Source organism: Tauraco erythrolophus, chromosome 1, assembly GCF_009769465.1.
Source record: "Tauraco erythrolophus isolate bTauEry1 chromosome 1, bTauEry1.pri, whole genome shotgun sequence".
In the NCBI taxonomy this organism is placed as follows: Eukaryota; Metazoa; Chordata; class Aves; order Musophagiformes; family Musophagidae; genus Tauraco; species Tauraco erythrolophus.
Window position 1 is genome coordinate 37,936,676 of NC_141465.1, and position 16,429 is coordinate 37,953,104.

Here is a 16,429-nt window from a genome sequence, read left to right on the forward strand (position 1 = left end):
TACTGATAAATAGTTTTTTAAATCAAGAGTTCATTTGGTACTTGTGGAGAATGTTACAGGCTCAGAAACTCTGATGAGACCCTGTTCTCTGAATACACTTCACACAGAACACAGATGCAATGGATATAGGAAATGGCACCACAAGCTTTCCTTGGAACAGCTATCCAGCCTTTTCAAAAACATCATCTCTACAAAAAGCGATCAACTCTTATTGCAATTTATTACTTGTGTACTTTATGGACACTAGCACCACAGACATCTAACATGAAGCAGATACCCGCTCTAGCAAGTGCAGAACTTCTTTTATACAATATAGAAAATAGAAAAGTGAATTCTAATTCAAGCAAGAGGTAGTGAGGCTAATGGGCTCCATGTCCCCCCACCACACTTATAAACCATGTAGATAGTACTACTGATCTAGAGGAAACTTCTAAAAAAATCATGTTACGTCACTGTTTTAGTTTTGAATAACTACATTTTACACAAGATGTTCCAGTATTATCTCAGCCTTTGTTGCAATGTATGTGCAGTTAAGCATGTATGTATGTCTGTACCACAGCCCACTCTCAATTCTTCAGCATTAAAGTAACCTGTAATATTAATTAAACAAGAAATTTATGCAGTTTTGAGGAAGAAAACAATATTGTATCAAGCCGTATAACCTATTTGGTAAAAGTGAATTAAACCATTAGGATATCTTCCTATAGAACATCTCATTACATCCACAAGGTATGTCTTGGAAGAAAGATATTTAGGCTGAAATTAAAAAGAATAAGCTCTGTCTTCAAGTTGTAACACACACACACACACAAAACATCCTTACTTACACACTTTAACACCCATGGATTTTTACTAGAATTATAGTTATTTTTCTGCAAGTAACTCTGTGGGATTGATTGCTAGGTATTAATTTAGAAAGATCATAGGGTAATATGGGTAATGATTTCATCATGACAACAATGTAAGGTCCAAAATAACAACAACATTCAGCTTCCCATGAAACGTGCATTCTTACTACATGAAAGAGTAGCAGTTTCACATTAAAGCAGCAACAAAAAGATGTACAAGTGTTCCTTTTTAAAGAAACTTTTCTGCAAATGTAGGCAGCTGAGCAGTATGTAACCACCCTCTTTGATTTATTATCATGTTCTTTATCCTGAAAGTAGTCAATGTAATACACAGACTTTTAATATCAAAATGTAATGGGCAGGTTTAACCTACTGTATGTTTTATTTGTTCCTAGGTCATCAACTTCAGGAAACAGAAAGCATGTGCTTACACATGAGAGACTTCAAAGGGTGACGTGCTTATCAAGCCTCCTTAGCATACTCTACGAGTGAACTGAAATTGTATACCTGAGTGGAGTTAGATAGTTGGTTTTTCCACGGCTCCTCTGCGCTGCTGGTCAGGTTTGTGCGGTTATGAGGTAGAGAGAGTGCGTTTCGCTGCAGGTAAGGCACGTTTCCATTACTTCCACTTTCTGTTATGTGATTATTGCCTATCAAAATAGTGTCTGTACTACCCAGCGTTCTTGCTGTGCTGCAGGGAATGGGGCCTGCTGGAAAGGGTCCATTAGCCAGAGGCTGCCCGGGGCAGGCGGGACGGATTCCGCGCTGAGCGACATTAGGCACTCTGGTTAGAGCAACCTGCGGCTGCTGACCAGAGACAGAGTTTGTAGGCAGTGATGAATCAGCTGTTGGCCCATTAGGAATTCCAGTAGATCGTACCTGTGCAACTCCTGTTTGTCTCATCTAACGGAACACGAACAAAGCACAAGAACATTAGCTGCGGAATTTAAAACGTAAAGATCGTACAAGGTTTGCGTACTTTATTGCACTGGACAATTCCAATTTTATACTGATTTTAAGATCTTCACAGTTGCTTTTGAGAAATAAGACGACTGTCATGCTCACAAACGTGCTGAGCGAATTTTAAGGTAAAGTTATCGGCACACTTTTCTTCTAGGCTCTTCAGTTTGAGTGTTAGCTTTTTACTGCTAAAGATGGACACTAAGAGAGAGAGAAGTGAACAATGAGAGAAGGAGAAATATGCTGCAATACAGCTTACTACAACTAAGTGTTTTTCAAGCAAGACTGCTTTTAGATGTGTCCACTCACATTAGTTTGAAAGTGTGGCTTGAAAACTTTTACATTATCTGGTAGCCCTATAATAAAACGCAGCTAAGTCCATCACATTTCAACCAGTAAACCACAATTATACTTTATACAAAAAAAGACGACTTAATGTAATGAGTAGTAGTAAATGGCATGAGAACTCTGTACAATAGAAATTCTTCAGAATTCAAGAAACACAAGAGACACCGTCACTGACTGAAGTTTTGTAGAAGAGAAAAATATTTTTGTTCTCACCTGCTGGTGTTGCTGCATCAAGACAAACTGACTCTCCAGCTGTTCCAGCATAAGTTTCTGTGCTGGATTTAGATTATTTCGGTTTGCACGCAGCTGTTCCAAGTGCTGAAAAAAACAGCAGTAGTACAGTTGAGAATCACTAAAATTGCATATGCTTTTTAATAACTTTATTGTATACAATGCGAAAAATTATCCATGAAGACAAGACTTGCAAAGCTGAAAACATGATTGAGATTTCTGCTGCAGACTCAAACATTTTTCCACACACCGTTCTGTAACCAAACCTTATTACTAGTTACTAAAGAGTATGCATAAATATCACCACATTAAAACTATATGTACTGGTACTGTAAAAGAAAACTACGATTATAGAGAATTATTATTACCCTTATGTACGTTTCAACACTTTTTTGTACCATGCTATTCTTTTATTAATACTATTCAGCAGAAAGTAAATTCAACCTGTAGTCACACGTCAAAATTCTCCAGAAGATATAAAAAAAACAAACCCAGAAAACTATACAACTTAATTACAGAGAGCTATAGCTTAAGTTATGATACTGAACTCATTTGCAACTGATAAATTTAAGAATCTGTCACCAAAAATCTGATCTTTGTATCCATTTTAAACTCCTCAGCACACAGTCTCATTCTACCAGTAAGTCTGCTGCTGTTAAGTGGTATGACATAAATGCTGAAATTGTGGAACACGAAAGCACTGAGAAGGAAGGGAGTATGTGTGGAGAGGAAGGCAAAAGTTGTGCTACACAAAAGGTGACATATAGACATTTTTCTTTATTGTTCTTAAATACTAAATTACTTCACGTCATTGTAAATCCTCAAAAAAAGAAAAACACAACAAAAACCCCCATACCAAACCCACAAAAACAACCACCCAAAAAACAAATCCCAAATGAAAAAACAACAAATAAACCAAACCAGACCCCAGGCCCCACCAAAACCAAAACAAATCAGGTTTCCTTTCGTTCCTTTTAGGTCTGCATGTATTACTTTTCTACATCCTTCTCATCTCCTTTGCTTTGATTATGCTGCATTAGTAATACATAAATGGAACTGAAGTATGAGTATTAAATAAAGTGTAGTTCATTCTGCTTGGAACAATTGTATTTGCAATCTATCAACTAAAAAAACCCAAAACAACATTATCCGAAAAAGTGGTTAAAGATGGCTCAGGCCAAACTCTCTGGATTAACAGCAGCTTCCATTCTCAAATCCCTGTATAGGGGACTGCAATGAATAAGACTAATCTATATATACATACATGATCGTGAGATGAGAACAGGGTCTCCATGGGAATGCATGCACCACGTACACAGAAGCCAAAACCAGTGCTCTCCAGATGTTATTTTGCTTTCGAAAAAACATCTAAATATGGTAACAGGCATCAGAAAGACCAACCTAGCACACATGTCAGCAGAGGCAAGTCTGCACTCCTCTCCAGTGCTGTGAGCACAGAGGCTTTGCAGGCAGCACTGTTCTTGCTGCCCATCAGTTCTGGGAAACCAACACCCATCCCTCCACCACTGGCATGTTGCAGCCTCGGAGGCTACTGTGTGCCCATAGCCCTTTCCCCTTCTGCTTTTGTTAGCTGAGCCATTTGGTCTGTGTTATGTGCCATATCTATCCAGTCGCTTAGCTGCCACTTTTAAAAGGCTGACTTAGAAGATGCAATAAAGGTTTTATTCACTCTCCTCTTGTATCATATCTTTTTGGCTTTCCTATTCATATATGCTGGCACATTGTCAAGCTATTGCCATTAAATCCAGTATACTATACTTAGACAGAGAACCCTGCTTAGATACCGCTTAGAGGAGGAAGTTGGATCTGGAAAAAGGTGAAACTAAAAAGGGGAAAAAGTAGTAGAATATAAAATAAGGAAAAAAAACGCATGAGGAGAGATACAGAAGAGTGATTAGGGAGGACCAAAGGGGAGGGGACATGGCAGGGAGAGGGAGGGAAGGGAGGGAAAAATTATGTAGCATAATAAAGCCAATATTGTTCAGATAGAGAAACAGATGAAGAACTATATTGGAGTTGAGGAGAACACTGCTCAGTCAATCAGAATGCCTTCTGTCTCTGTGCTGTGTTCCCTTCTATTTTTCCTTGAATCCAAAGCAGTATCTGTGATACATGAGTTAAGAGTTTTCAGCTAGGCCTGATTTTCAAAATATGGAATTCCTGCTGAAGCTCACTGCAAGCTCTAGTGAACTGAAGAGACGATAAAACATCATAACAAAAAAGACCTTAAACAAGATTTCAAAAATAAAATCTAGCATTTCATATATTAGATGACATAAAATATAGAAAAGCAGTACCACATTTCATTTGAGTAATTGCATTTTGTAGAATGTGCATGTTTGTTTACACAATTTTATACAGGAAGCTACCTCAGAGGAAGAAGAGGAAATTACAATACTTCTACACCTCCTTCAATATCCCCCACATTACAGCAAGTAGCAAAACCCACTTGGCACACAAGTGGGGCAATTTGTATATCTGTCTTTAAAACACCATAAGAAAAAAGGATTACAGTATGTTCTTACTTTATAAATTATAGAATTCATACAATGTTAAGTGTTCAGTTTCTGCTAGAGATCATTTATTTTACTACAGAACTTATGTGACATAGAGAAGACATAATATTAGCACAACTTGAATTACACTGTGGGAATTATTTGGGAAGTATTTCACATTGAACTGCAGAAATATGAAAGCGAAAAATGTTCCAGATTTATTTTCTTAAAAGGAAGAAAGAAGGAAACAAAAAAAAAAATGCACCAACACTTCTGAAGATCTTTAACATACGTACCTGTAATTTCTGTGGTGTCAAGCACCAAGAATGAATTTGTTGCTGTACAGGAGGATGTGACACTGCATGGCCACTGCTCCAAACATCTGAAGTATTCTGAGAGAAAACATTACATTAAAATGCATGACTATCAAAGGGTCAACATCATTTCTTTTACTATCTAGATTTTATCTTACTTATGAAAAAACTAGTCATTCTTTCAAGAATAACAATATAAACAAAGAACATGCTAAAACATGCCAAGCCTCATTCTACCATTCCCATACAGTAACAAAATAGTCAGAGGAAAAAGTTAAATTATATCTAATATCATAACAAGAAACAATCAAATCAAATTATGCAATTAACTTAAATGTACACTACTTTGAATACTTTATCTACTGCAACACTATTACATGATGATGAAACACTTGAATTCTAAATATAAGCAAAGGCAATAGACAGGATGACATGATTGTCTCCCTCTCTATCTATCATCAAACTATGACTGTACTTTTTCACTTACACAACTATGATTGTAGTACAGTGGCACCGATCTGCATTGCCCTCATGCGCTCCCTGCCTGAACTGTAGCCTGATTTAACACATCACTGAAAAATGTTTTTTAAAATTCCTAAAAACATTCCCCACCTTGATGCCAAAGGATTAAAATTTACAGCACAAATTCTGTGCATGCTGTATCACTTTAAGGCGTATTTCCATATAATTTTGGTAGGGGGCTCTTTAGTTCATCAGAATATATACCTTTGTTGGACTAGATGTTCTTTTCCTCTTGGCAGGACTGGTCAGGTCATCTACTTGGCTAGAAGGAATCATGTGTAGTGGCAAGGATTGCTGTGAAATTGGTGTTTGAGTGAGGCCTAGTACAGGTTCAGTATTTGGATGATGAGGTTTACAAGCCTAAGAATCACAGAAGGAAGACAAAAATATGGTTCTATATATTCTTAATTCTTTCCTTTAAATTATATAATTTAACAGCCCACATATATTAAAAGGGCCGGGTAGACATTCTGAAGCTGATCTCAGTAACTGAAAAATCAGTTTCCATATGGTCATCAATGGAGGAATGTGTACCTTTCACGGGATTATTAAACCACTGCGGCATTTCTATTTAAGATGAAAACTTTTAAAATCATGAAAATCCACAAAGGTTCTAAATTGGTACCCCCATATTTCTCCCATATTACAGGGAGCTTCTTGATCTAGTACCCCTTTGCAAATAAATCAAAGGCTTTTTATTAATAAAAGCCAGTCCTCTGCTCCATAAAATAAGCTTGACCACTACCGATTGTAAAGAACCCTTAAAGCTGGGCACCTGCAGAACATAACCCAACTTCTCACCTGCTGTGCTGTGTTCATGGCACCCTGCCTGGAGGTAAGCTCTGCGGGGATTGGTAGGCTCCATGCCTCCTCAATACTAGGAAGTAATTTAGTTTTATTCTGTAGACTACCTTGTGGAAGGTTACACAACTGAGCCTAGGAAAAATTATGTAAAAAGCAAATTTAACACAAGCCTACTTTAGTAAGAGCAAGTCCATGAAATCTTCCTAAATGCTGTAGCTAATTATGTCTTAAAGAGAGGATAGATTTAAAATTTGGGGTTTTAGAAAGGTGCTAAGTATAAAGAGGGTAACCAGAATATAAACCTTTGTGAGAATCAGAACAAAGATGAGCTCTGGATTCAGAGGTCTCATAATTCCTTTTTTCTGAAATTGCAAACAAGAGTGAAAGATAGCGTGCGTGTATTCTCTCTATATGTTATGAGAACTTAAAATGTAGACAATACAAAGAAAAAAGCAAAGTGATGTAAAACAGTATGCTTTGATTAAATGTGCAAAATAGAGTTTATAAGGAATTAAGTTTCACTTAAAAATGTAGAAATAAAATATTACAGGCTATGATATGCTTACAATACACATGAAAACAGGATATACACACCACAAACAACTGCAAGTTAAACTTGTGTGTTACTTCTCCCCTCCCCTCTGCTGTGTGTTTGGAAGAGTATTTCCCACTTCTTAAAACTTTAGTTTTACCTGTAAATACTTTATCCGTGCTGCAAGTGCAGAGGTATTACTACAATTTTTGCTCCTAGTTGCATTTAAGTAGCATTTAATGGCATCCTGAGGCTGGTTGCAGGACTCATAGAGTGTGCCTAGGTCCATCCAGGCTGCAGCATGGCCATGGTCCAATTGTACAGCACAGATATAGGCCTGCAAAGCATCCATAGGCTGATTTTGCTGTTGATACAGCACACTGAATAGAAAGATTAGTGAAGTTGAGAGTTAATAACAGAGTCAAAATACAAACAAGTCAAACACACACATTTCCCTCAAAACCCTTAACAAACGTTGCCGCTACATAAAGCGCAGTAATAAGCATAAACAGCACAAAATCTTAACATGCACAGCTCATATACATAGCCTATTCAGTATTTAAAAAAAAAAAAAAAAAAAAAAAAAATCGAGAAAGCAAATATAAATTTATTATTTAAACTTCAAATCAGACAAGTCTGACAACATGAAGGTATACATGAAAATGCTTTACGGTCCCCTTGAGAGCACAGAAAGAGTTAAAAAGCTGATATTCTTTATTTATATATATTAGCATTGAATTATATCACTGTATTACCCTGTATCATTCTTACCCTATAGAACACCATGTATCTGCACTTGCTTCTGATTTATCAATAGATTGCCTATAAGATATAAAGGCATCCTGAACTTTCCCAATACTTGAATAGCACCTGGGAGAAGAAAAAAAGAACTTTGGTAGTATTTACAGAAGGTAATCATTGAAGATGACTTACCAAGACTGATCTGATAAATGTTAAGTCATGCAAATACATACTCATCTAGATGAATCCAAAACATTCCTGTTTCTGAATTCTAGGTATGAGCAGACTCAAACATCTTAATCAACATGTTTTACTAATTATTTATTTGAAAAGTACACCAAAACTGCTTAAACCCTAGCTTAGTGCTTTTGTAAGGAAAAGAGCAGTCATACCACCTTTAAAGACTTACATTTCTTCTGTGGTAACTTATCAGTCAATAAGAACAATATTTATCTACAAACAGCATTATAAAGAAACAAACCACCTATTTTATCAAAACAAATGATTATGAAATTTCACATTCTACAAGAAGTGTTTCAGAATTATTAAGAGATATTGACAAACTCAATCAGGATGGTTCCCGATAGCCTGGGAAGCTTTTTATGTGCATTTCTCTCATCTTGGTAGGATTTCAAGTAATGAACAAGTTAGTTTTACTGCATGTACAGCAGACGAAATTTTGTAAAAAATCTTGCTATTCTGTATTTTTTTCATAATTTCTTACTTGAATGTTTTTCACACACAAATTCAAACGTATTCTGGTATTACAAGCAGAAATAGCAGAACTCTAAAGACAACTACAATTATACCACAGGGAATAATACCTACCTTCTTAAAATGCAAAGCTTCAAATAAATACAGTATTTTACAAATATATATTTTTACTAGTTTAATCTACAATAGCTCTGCTTCTTATATTGTTTGTAATAAGTTTCCCTGTTGGAAAAAGAACTGACAACTTTCAAAATACATTAATAACAACAAAAAATTTATTCTAGTAAGAAATAAAAGTACAGGCAAAGATTTGTCAAACATGCTACACTCTTTCATGTACTCTTGAGGCACGCTAGGAAATGAATACAGTAAAATCTAGCAGTACTTTGCCTAAAAACATCCATTATGTCCAAATACAATCTTTCAGAAAATTATTTTAATCACAATCTAATCCAAGTTCCAATAGACATGTTTCAATCTGTCTGCATATCAGATACATGAAGACTCTGATGAGGACAGCACTAGCGTTAAGCAACCAACAAAACTTAAAATAGGGTGATGGATTCTTTTCAGCGGTGGAGGAGGGAGGTAGTGGTATGTTTTTGAAAGGTAGCTTTAAACCAACTTGCTATCCAGTTTGGACAAGCAGTAGAAGAAGGAATAACACAAAGGAAAACACGAGGAGGGAAAAAGAGGAAGAGCAAATGCACAACCCTGTATCCTTGTTCCTTTCTTCTTCTTCTTCCAGCGTATGGACTGAAGGACTGGGCACAGAAACACTTCTGCTCTAGTCCTCCTTGTAGAGTGTAAGAGATGCTTCCACTAGACTTCTCCCTTTTCCTGCATTTCTCTTGCTTGTTTGTATGGTTCTAGGTTTCGCTCTAACCACATGAAAGCCATGGCACAGTAAGAGCAGGAGCACAGCAGCTGCACCCACATACTTGAGCCCTGGATCCATCTTGCTGCCATGTAAGAACTCAACTAGCTCAAAGCACGTGGAATGGGACTACTGAGATGAACACAGGATTTCAGCCCAGTGGATGATAAGATGAGCCAGATGATCTCCGGCTCATTTTTCCTTTTCTCTCCACACCTGCTCTAGCCCTCTGTCCTTCACACTCAGCACTGGTGTTCCTCCCTTAGCCTGCAGACAGCTGGTCCAAGACCCTGTCTTACAGGAACAGCTGGAAGAATATATTAGGATGACAAAAACAGAAGTAGGTTCCAGTTGTATGTGACCAGAACTGCCAAGAAAGTCAGCTGGAAGATACTGAGGTTAGGATATTAATTTTCTTTTCTAATTTATTTCTCAACAGAACTGACCTGTTCACATATGGACTTGCTGCATTGCTCTCAAAGCTTTCTCCAAAACCTGACTATTTCAAGAGTTATTGCTGGTTTGCGTAAAGTACTCTTATTTACTTAAAAAGGAGACCTAGAAAAGTCATTAAATTTATGTTTTGCATCTTGGAATAAGTGAATTTTCAAGTAAAAAATACTGATAGTACAGAATTAATACAAGACTTAGATATTAGAACAGATCAATCTGAGCTATCTTGGTCTAGTATTCAGCTGCAATATATGCTGTTTAGAAATGGATGTATACCTGGGAAAATATTCGTATTTTAGTGTAAAAATCATTTGAGATTAGAAGGGAGATTCTGAGAAAACAAAGAAATAAAGAATTGTCAAAAACGTATGCAGAACATGTACAGAGCGTTTTATCTATTAAAAAAAAATAAAGAGAATAGAAGATGTGGTGTAGGAGGAGGAACAGGTAAAATCAGGCAGGGCAGACTCGGATTACTGTAAATATGTAGACTGAATAATAACTACAGAAAAAGCAGGACCTCTTGGGTAACTAACTACATTTCAACTTCTAATCTACATTCATCCCAAATATGTTAGCACCATATCTTTTTATACACTTTCCAGAAAACTAGACTTCAGTAGATCCATACATCCTTTCCTTTCCTTTTTCCTCTGAAAATATTAAGAATTAAAACAATATAAGATACTCACAATAATGAGTATCCTCAAAAAATTTACAAATATAGTTACAGTGTCTATAAAGTCATTTCTCACCTTCCAAGGAAATACCAGGATTGACCCGAATTTGGATCTGCTTCTAGAGATTTCTGGAGATACTGTATAGCATAGCTTTCCTTGGTTGCCTTGTCTCCAAGCTGATCCACGGTGTGATGCATCCAGCCTACAAAAAGAATCCATAAATGGCAGAAGTGAAATTCCCTAAGAACATTTAACACTTTGGCACAGCAGGATATTCAAAGTATTAGTTCCTCTTTGAAAACAGGAATATCAAACAACAATATCACTTACATGGAATGTTATGAATGAAACTTTCAAAACTTTTAAATTTCTATACTAAAATTACAGGACAAAAAGACCTCAAGACAAAACTACTTTCAGGTACTTTTAAAGTGCTTTTTGGTTTAAATAGTTTTCTATGAGGTTAGGAGCACAATAATGAACTGCTCAGTCTTCTACTATAAAATCTTAATCTGGAAATGTTAACTCTTTCCTCCTCTGAAATCAGATACCTTCCCTGTCACTGTGAAAAACACCACCATTCTCCTTGTCACGAACATCACTCATCTGTCCATTATGTTCATTTTACTGCATTTCTTTTAAATCCTCGTATTTATCCCGTATCTACATTTGGGTGATTCCCCAAAAGAATTTTTGTAACTCCACTTAAATCTTTCTTAAATTGCCATTTCATCTTCATTGCTACAACATCCTTTCTGTTCACCTTGACAAATGCAATCATCTCTCCTCTACATAAAAAATTCTGCTGAAAAGATAATTTTACTTCCTCATCTAAACACGCACCATATTCTTTCAAATGCTTTTTTCTTTCATTACTTTAGACAAATTATTCATCTCCACTTTCAAGGCCTCCCACCATATCACCTTTTAGGTGCTATCAAAATGCATCTCTTCTCTAGCAATGATGCAAGGCTTGGTTACCATTTCAAATAAAGCACCTTCATCATCTTCTCAAGCTGCCCCTCATCTGCCTCTATGCTTAGATGGAATTCCTTTAAGCAGCCACAAAATCATCTCAGTGCCATTCCTATCATGAGTATGAGGAAATCCTTTGTAACAGGCAGGTGGCATGCTGAAATCACTACATACGACACCAGTCAGCAGTTTCTTGCTGTTTGCTTAACCTCCATGTATTTGTCTTAACAATCCACTGCTTTTCAGCCAACATTTGTAGAACATAAGATTTGACAACAGACTGTCCCTACATTTTTACAGTGTCCCACCCATAAACAGTCCCTTGTGGAACACTATGATATCAACTTTTTTCAAATATCCAATGTTGGTATAAAGTTTCAGTTACCTACAGAGTTGTACACGCATCTGTAATAAATGTCCATTTAAAACCTCCGTCAGCTAAACTTCAGCGCCCTAAGACTGTCCTTTTTGATACAGTCTAGCTACGTGAACAGGTAATACCACTCAAAAGCTCCAGATCAAATTCAGTTCTCATTTGAAATGCTAAACAAAGTAGGCATGGCCGAGAACTGAACTGCTGAGTATTTGAGGCCTTACTTCACTCTCTGTAATTAGACTATACCTAAATTATTTTATTCTGCCTGTTCTATACATCTTGTATTTGGGCTTGTAATTTGTTAACAGTCACAGCAACACTTCTGCAAATGGAAAGCAAACTTCCAAGCTTTAAAAAAGGCAACGTAAAAGAAAATCATATATAGTAAACAACCTTTGCCTGAGGTGTTTTAAGAATTATCACTTGGAAACTGTGGTCAGAAGCAGAAGTTTGAGTATTTCCCGAACTGCAAGAGAGGTCAGGTCAGGAGCCAAGTGGCGAAAGTGCAGGAAAAAAAAGCGTATTTTAACTTGTCTGAAGATGGATCAAGTCAAAACTCTACGCCTCAGAAACAAAAAAAACAAACCAATAATTTTTGCAGACATACAACACACACAACTGTGTCTCATGGACTCCATGAAAAAGTTATGATTTTTATTCAAACCCCAAGACACTGAAGTTCTTAAGCATACAGAAAATACTCATGCTTCAAGAAAAAAAGTCTCATGTGAGTGTGGTTATCAGAATGCACCTGTGTAACTGTACACTAAGGATAAGTGTATCGAGCACAGTGCCAGGCAAAGCCTGAGATAAAGCCTGACTAGTTCAGGGATTATAAACAGGGGTGAAAAAAAGACATTAAACAATTTCCTGAATCTTTTGAAATGCTGTGTGGTGATGCCTATTTTCTGTTTCGTCAGAATCTTGCCAGATTGAAAGATAACATGTTGTATCTTCAGGAGATCTTTACTGAGGGTCACTGATAAAAAGAATCTATTTCTAGGAGGCAGAAAGGAGAACTAGCATTCCCTATCTAGTTTCACTGCTGAAACAACAGTTGCTTCCCGATTTTATCTTCCTGTGCAGGGAGGTGAAAAAGGGAGAAAGTAAGAGAGAAGGTGAGGAAGAACAAACAAAAGTTTTCTGCTAGAATAGCATAGGTAAAGGAAACCGAATCACTCCTCATGCATAAAATGAAGAACGTACAGAAAGAAGGTGATGGAAAAACCCTGGTAAGCTGTGCAGTTTCCCATTTGCAAGACCTAACTCACTTTGGACATTTTTAACATAATAAACAAAAACGCAGATTTTGTCCATACTTCACAAACGTTCCACGCTCTTTTCCAGGTCTTTACAATCTAATTTGTAACAAATCCCTGTGTTGCCTCAGCAGCAGGATGTGCTAGCAGCAGGATGTGCTAGCCTAGCTCATGCTGCAGGGGTATTTTTATGCTTATCAATCATGATGAACTTGTGGCAATTGCTTTTTCTCCCAATAAGCATCATCATCTCAGTCTCTGAAGAAATGAGCCTCTTCTCCATTTTAGCATCTCATGTCTCATCCAACTGTGTGGACATCACCTAGGAAAGCTCCTAGCTGAAAATCACTGAGAGAGTGCTTTGAGAACCTCTAAGCAGATGCTTACATTGTTCTTACTCTTCCTTATGCAACTGCCGAGTATAATTGTAGAAAGAATACTGGAACAGATCTGATCTTCAGTCTCACTAATTTAGTGTAATTTTAGGCAAAGCAGTGAAAAGAATTACTGTTTGGAAAGCAAATGAAATGGCAAGAAGAAACAAACTGCTCTTATCCAACTGTACGGATCTTACTGTTAACATCTACATGAACTAGTCAGCATGCATCAGCTCAAACAGATACGTATTTATTTGAGAATCACAGGGTTCTCCTCCATAGTGATCTGCTTTAGAACCCAGCAACAAGAGCAAAGATTTTAATAATTCTCTCACAAGACATCTGAACTTACTTGAATTTCAACTCTGGCTCATTAAACACTAACTAGCTAAGGAAAATAAATAAAGGGTGCTTTAATGTCAAAATGATTTTTATGTGGAGATAAAAAAAAAAAGAGTTCAACATAAAAATAAAAATACAAATATATTTTGACTGAGTTTTGCCAGTAGCATTCTAGCAGATGGCAGGTATTTTCTACTATTTTTCCTAAGCTCTACTGCACCACCCGGACCATGCTTCCTGAGGAGATGTTTTTATTATCAGCTGCTAGAGACTAAATCTGCGATAAACACCATACTCTGATACATGCCACTTTAACAGTGAAGAGCAAAATAAATTATGTTATTCCTTGTATGTTCTGGTTAAGGCCACTCTGTCCCTTTCTTCACATAGAAGCTACCCACACTACAACTAGGTGACCTATGCTGACTGAATAAAGGGAGCTAATCCAGTTTGCAGACAGCAGACAATTCTCAAAGTCATTGCTCTTGTTGCTAGGATAGAGACCTGTGGTAGGATTTTATGAATACAACCATGAGCCTCTGCTACTAATGTGGCAGCATATATCAAACAGAGTTGAAAAAGCATTGGTCAGCTGTTTGGGGAGGTCTGTGTTCCGTTCATCAGATATATAGCCTTTCTGGATGAAATTGCCGAAAAGTTACACTAAGCGTGATCATATCTAGTTAAAAAAATTCAAAGGAGATGCTGAAATATAAGCAACACTGTCGTGTGATCGCAAAAAGATGAGTAGCTAGAGTCCTGCAATGAACTCCTCCAGGAGTTTCATTTGTGATTTCACACAGAAGAATCAAAAGCTAAACAAATTAGCCCACACCAAATCCATAAACAATTTACATTACGAAAAAAAGAGAAAGCATTGTGGCCAGTTACTAATTTGAATTAAGTGACCACTATGTGAACAGGGGTGGGTGGGGGGGAAATGGGCATAAGCAGGCTAAATTAATATTTAGAATAATAAATTAGATGAAGAACATGGAGAAAGTGAATGAGTAAGTTTTGCACCGGGTTGAACAATTTTAACAAAATATTCTGGAAATAGTTTTATAAGGCTTATAGGACAAAAGTAATTTATTCTACCCACCCATTAGAAATTTTGGTCTACAAATAATTTATCAGCTTTCTATAAATATGGAAGATGACAATTTTTTAAAAATAATACTTTTCCTCTTTTTACGTGGTTTCTTTTTGGAATTTGATGATAAACTTTTTCATTACAGAAATAGGTTTTCATTATGTACTGTAACTATGAGAGAAAGAAAAGGTAAATTTTTCATTTGCCATGTTCTTCTGTTCTGCAACAGAGAAGAGTATTTTGGTTTAGTGCATTTAGCCTGGCTATTCAAGGGATGTTCTCAGAGGCAGAACAGAGAATACAAAATTCTAACTGCTACACTCCTCTGAAAAACCGTCCCCTCATTGCCCAAAACCTGTAATACACATACTCTAGAAATTCTAGTGTAGGAGCTTCTTAATTTTCTAAGTTTAATTAAAATCTTGTCCTCCTCTCTTATTTACTTAATTATCTACTGTTATGCATTCTGGTTTGGGTGAAAAGCTCACACATCATACTCAGTGTCTAAGACTCACTTTGGAAACGGAGCCTTAAAAAACACTGCTGATGGCAAAGATAGAAAAAAGAAACACATAGGAAAATAAAAGTTAATTTTACATACCTAACTGCTGTAAGACAGTTGCTTTTACTTGTGCAGGAAGGTTTTCGATCTGCAAAAGTTGTTCATAAGCTTCCTTTGCAGAGTGATACTTTCTCTGCAAAAGGAAAAAAGTAAATGGATTAATCATAACGCTTACAACAGATCACCAATAGCAACGATTTCACAGCACTGACAGCACACAAACACATTGACAAAAAATTCTGAAACTTTTATTTTTTTGCATACAGTGCATATGAAAGCTTTAATGAGTGACGTATATATACGATAAGAGAATAACTTCCATAAATACAGTATTTAATATAAATTGACTACTTAAAACAATTGAGGGGAATTTGCAAATTATTAAATTTGGTCAACTCATATATGCTTTATGCCTCTTACACTGAAATGAATACGCTGCTTTTAAGGGGAATGTTTGAATGGGAATCTGCATCTGAAAAAAACCCTACACAAATTACTTCCAGGAAATTCCTAACAGAAATTAAGATCATCAGTAATTCTCGGCTGGTTTAATTTTGCCTCTCTCCTTCCTTCGGTATATTTTAACTGCCCTTTGTACATATCTGGATTCGTGGTAAGATTCCCCACCATATGCAGAATTAGAACACATCCATGGATTACGCCTAGAGAATGAAGGTATGCCATCTTATTATTTGCTATATAGTTTAAGTGTGCTTAAAGCATGGAAACATTCTATTCTTAACTGCCTATATGGACAGGTCTTGATATAGAAAACACATTTCCAGGTTAGGATTGTCGTCTTTAATGACTTCTGGAAAAGTATGAGCTGTTTTGTATATATTAAAGATTAAGATTTCTTGATATATGAATGTTTTTGTAATAATAGCATTATCTTTACGTTACCC

The 16,429-nt window shown here is 36.4% G+C and overlaps 1 protein-coding gene across 13 annotated transcripts in view; it reads right to left on the bottom strand.

Annotated features, from left to right (window-relative positions):
- The window catches only part of KDM6A (lysine demethylase 6A), a 163,648-nt gene that overhangs the window by 40,659 nt on the left and 106,560 nt on the right, over nucleotides 1-16,429 (bottom strand). For 6 of the 13 annotated variants that reach the window (XR_015222408.1, XM_086618476.1, XM_086618469.1 and 3 more), the window contains 9 exons: nucleotides 15,564-15,657; nucleotides 10,616-10,742; nucleotides 7,847-7,945; nucleotides 7,236-7,455; nucleotides 6,541-6,675; nucleotides 5,944-6,099; nucleotides 5,200-5,295; nucleotides 2,370-2,474; nucleotides 1,356-1,751 (listed from right to left, as the gene is read on the bottom strand). Coding sequence is in view for 12 of the 13 variants with exons in the window: in XM_086618476.1 (XP_086474602.1) it covers nucleotides 1,356-1,751; nucleotides 2,370-2,474; nucleotides 5,200-5,295; nucleotides 5,944-6,099; nucleotides 6,541-6,675; nucleotides 7,236-7,455; nucleotides 7,847-7,945; nucleotides 10,616-10,742; nucleotides 15,564-15,657 (1,428 nt within the window). In the remaining variant the exon portion in view is untranslated. The remainder of the gene's footprint in view (nucleotides 1-1,355; nucleotides 1,752-2,369; nucleotides 2,475-5,199; nucleotides 5,296-5,943; nucleotides 6,100-6,540; nucleotides 6,676-7,235; nucleotides 7,456-7,846; nucleotides 7,946-10,615; nucleotides 10,743-15,563; nucleotides 15,658-16,429) is intronic. The other 7 variants (XM_086618503.1, XM_086618485.1, XM_086618512.1 and 4 more) reach the window with 6 other exon arrangements.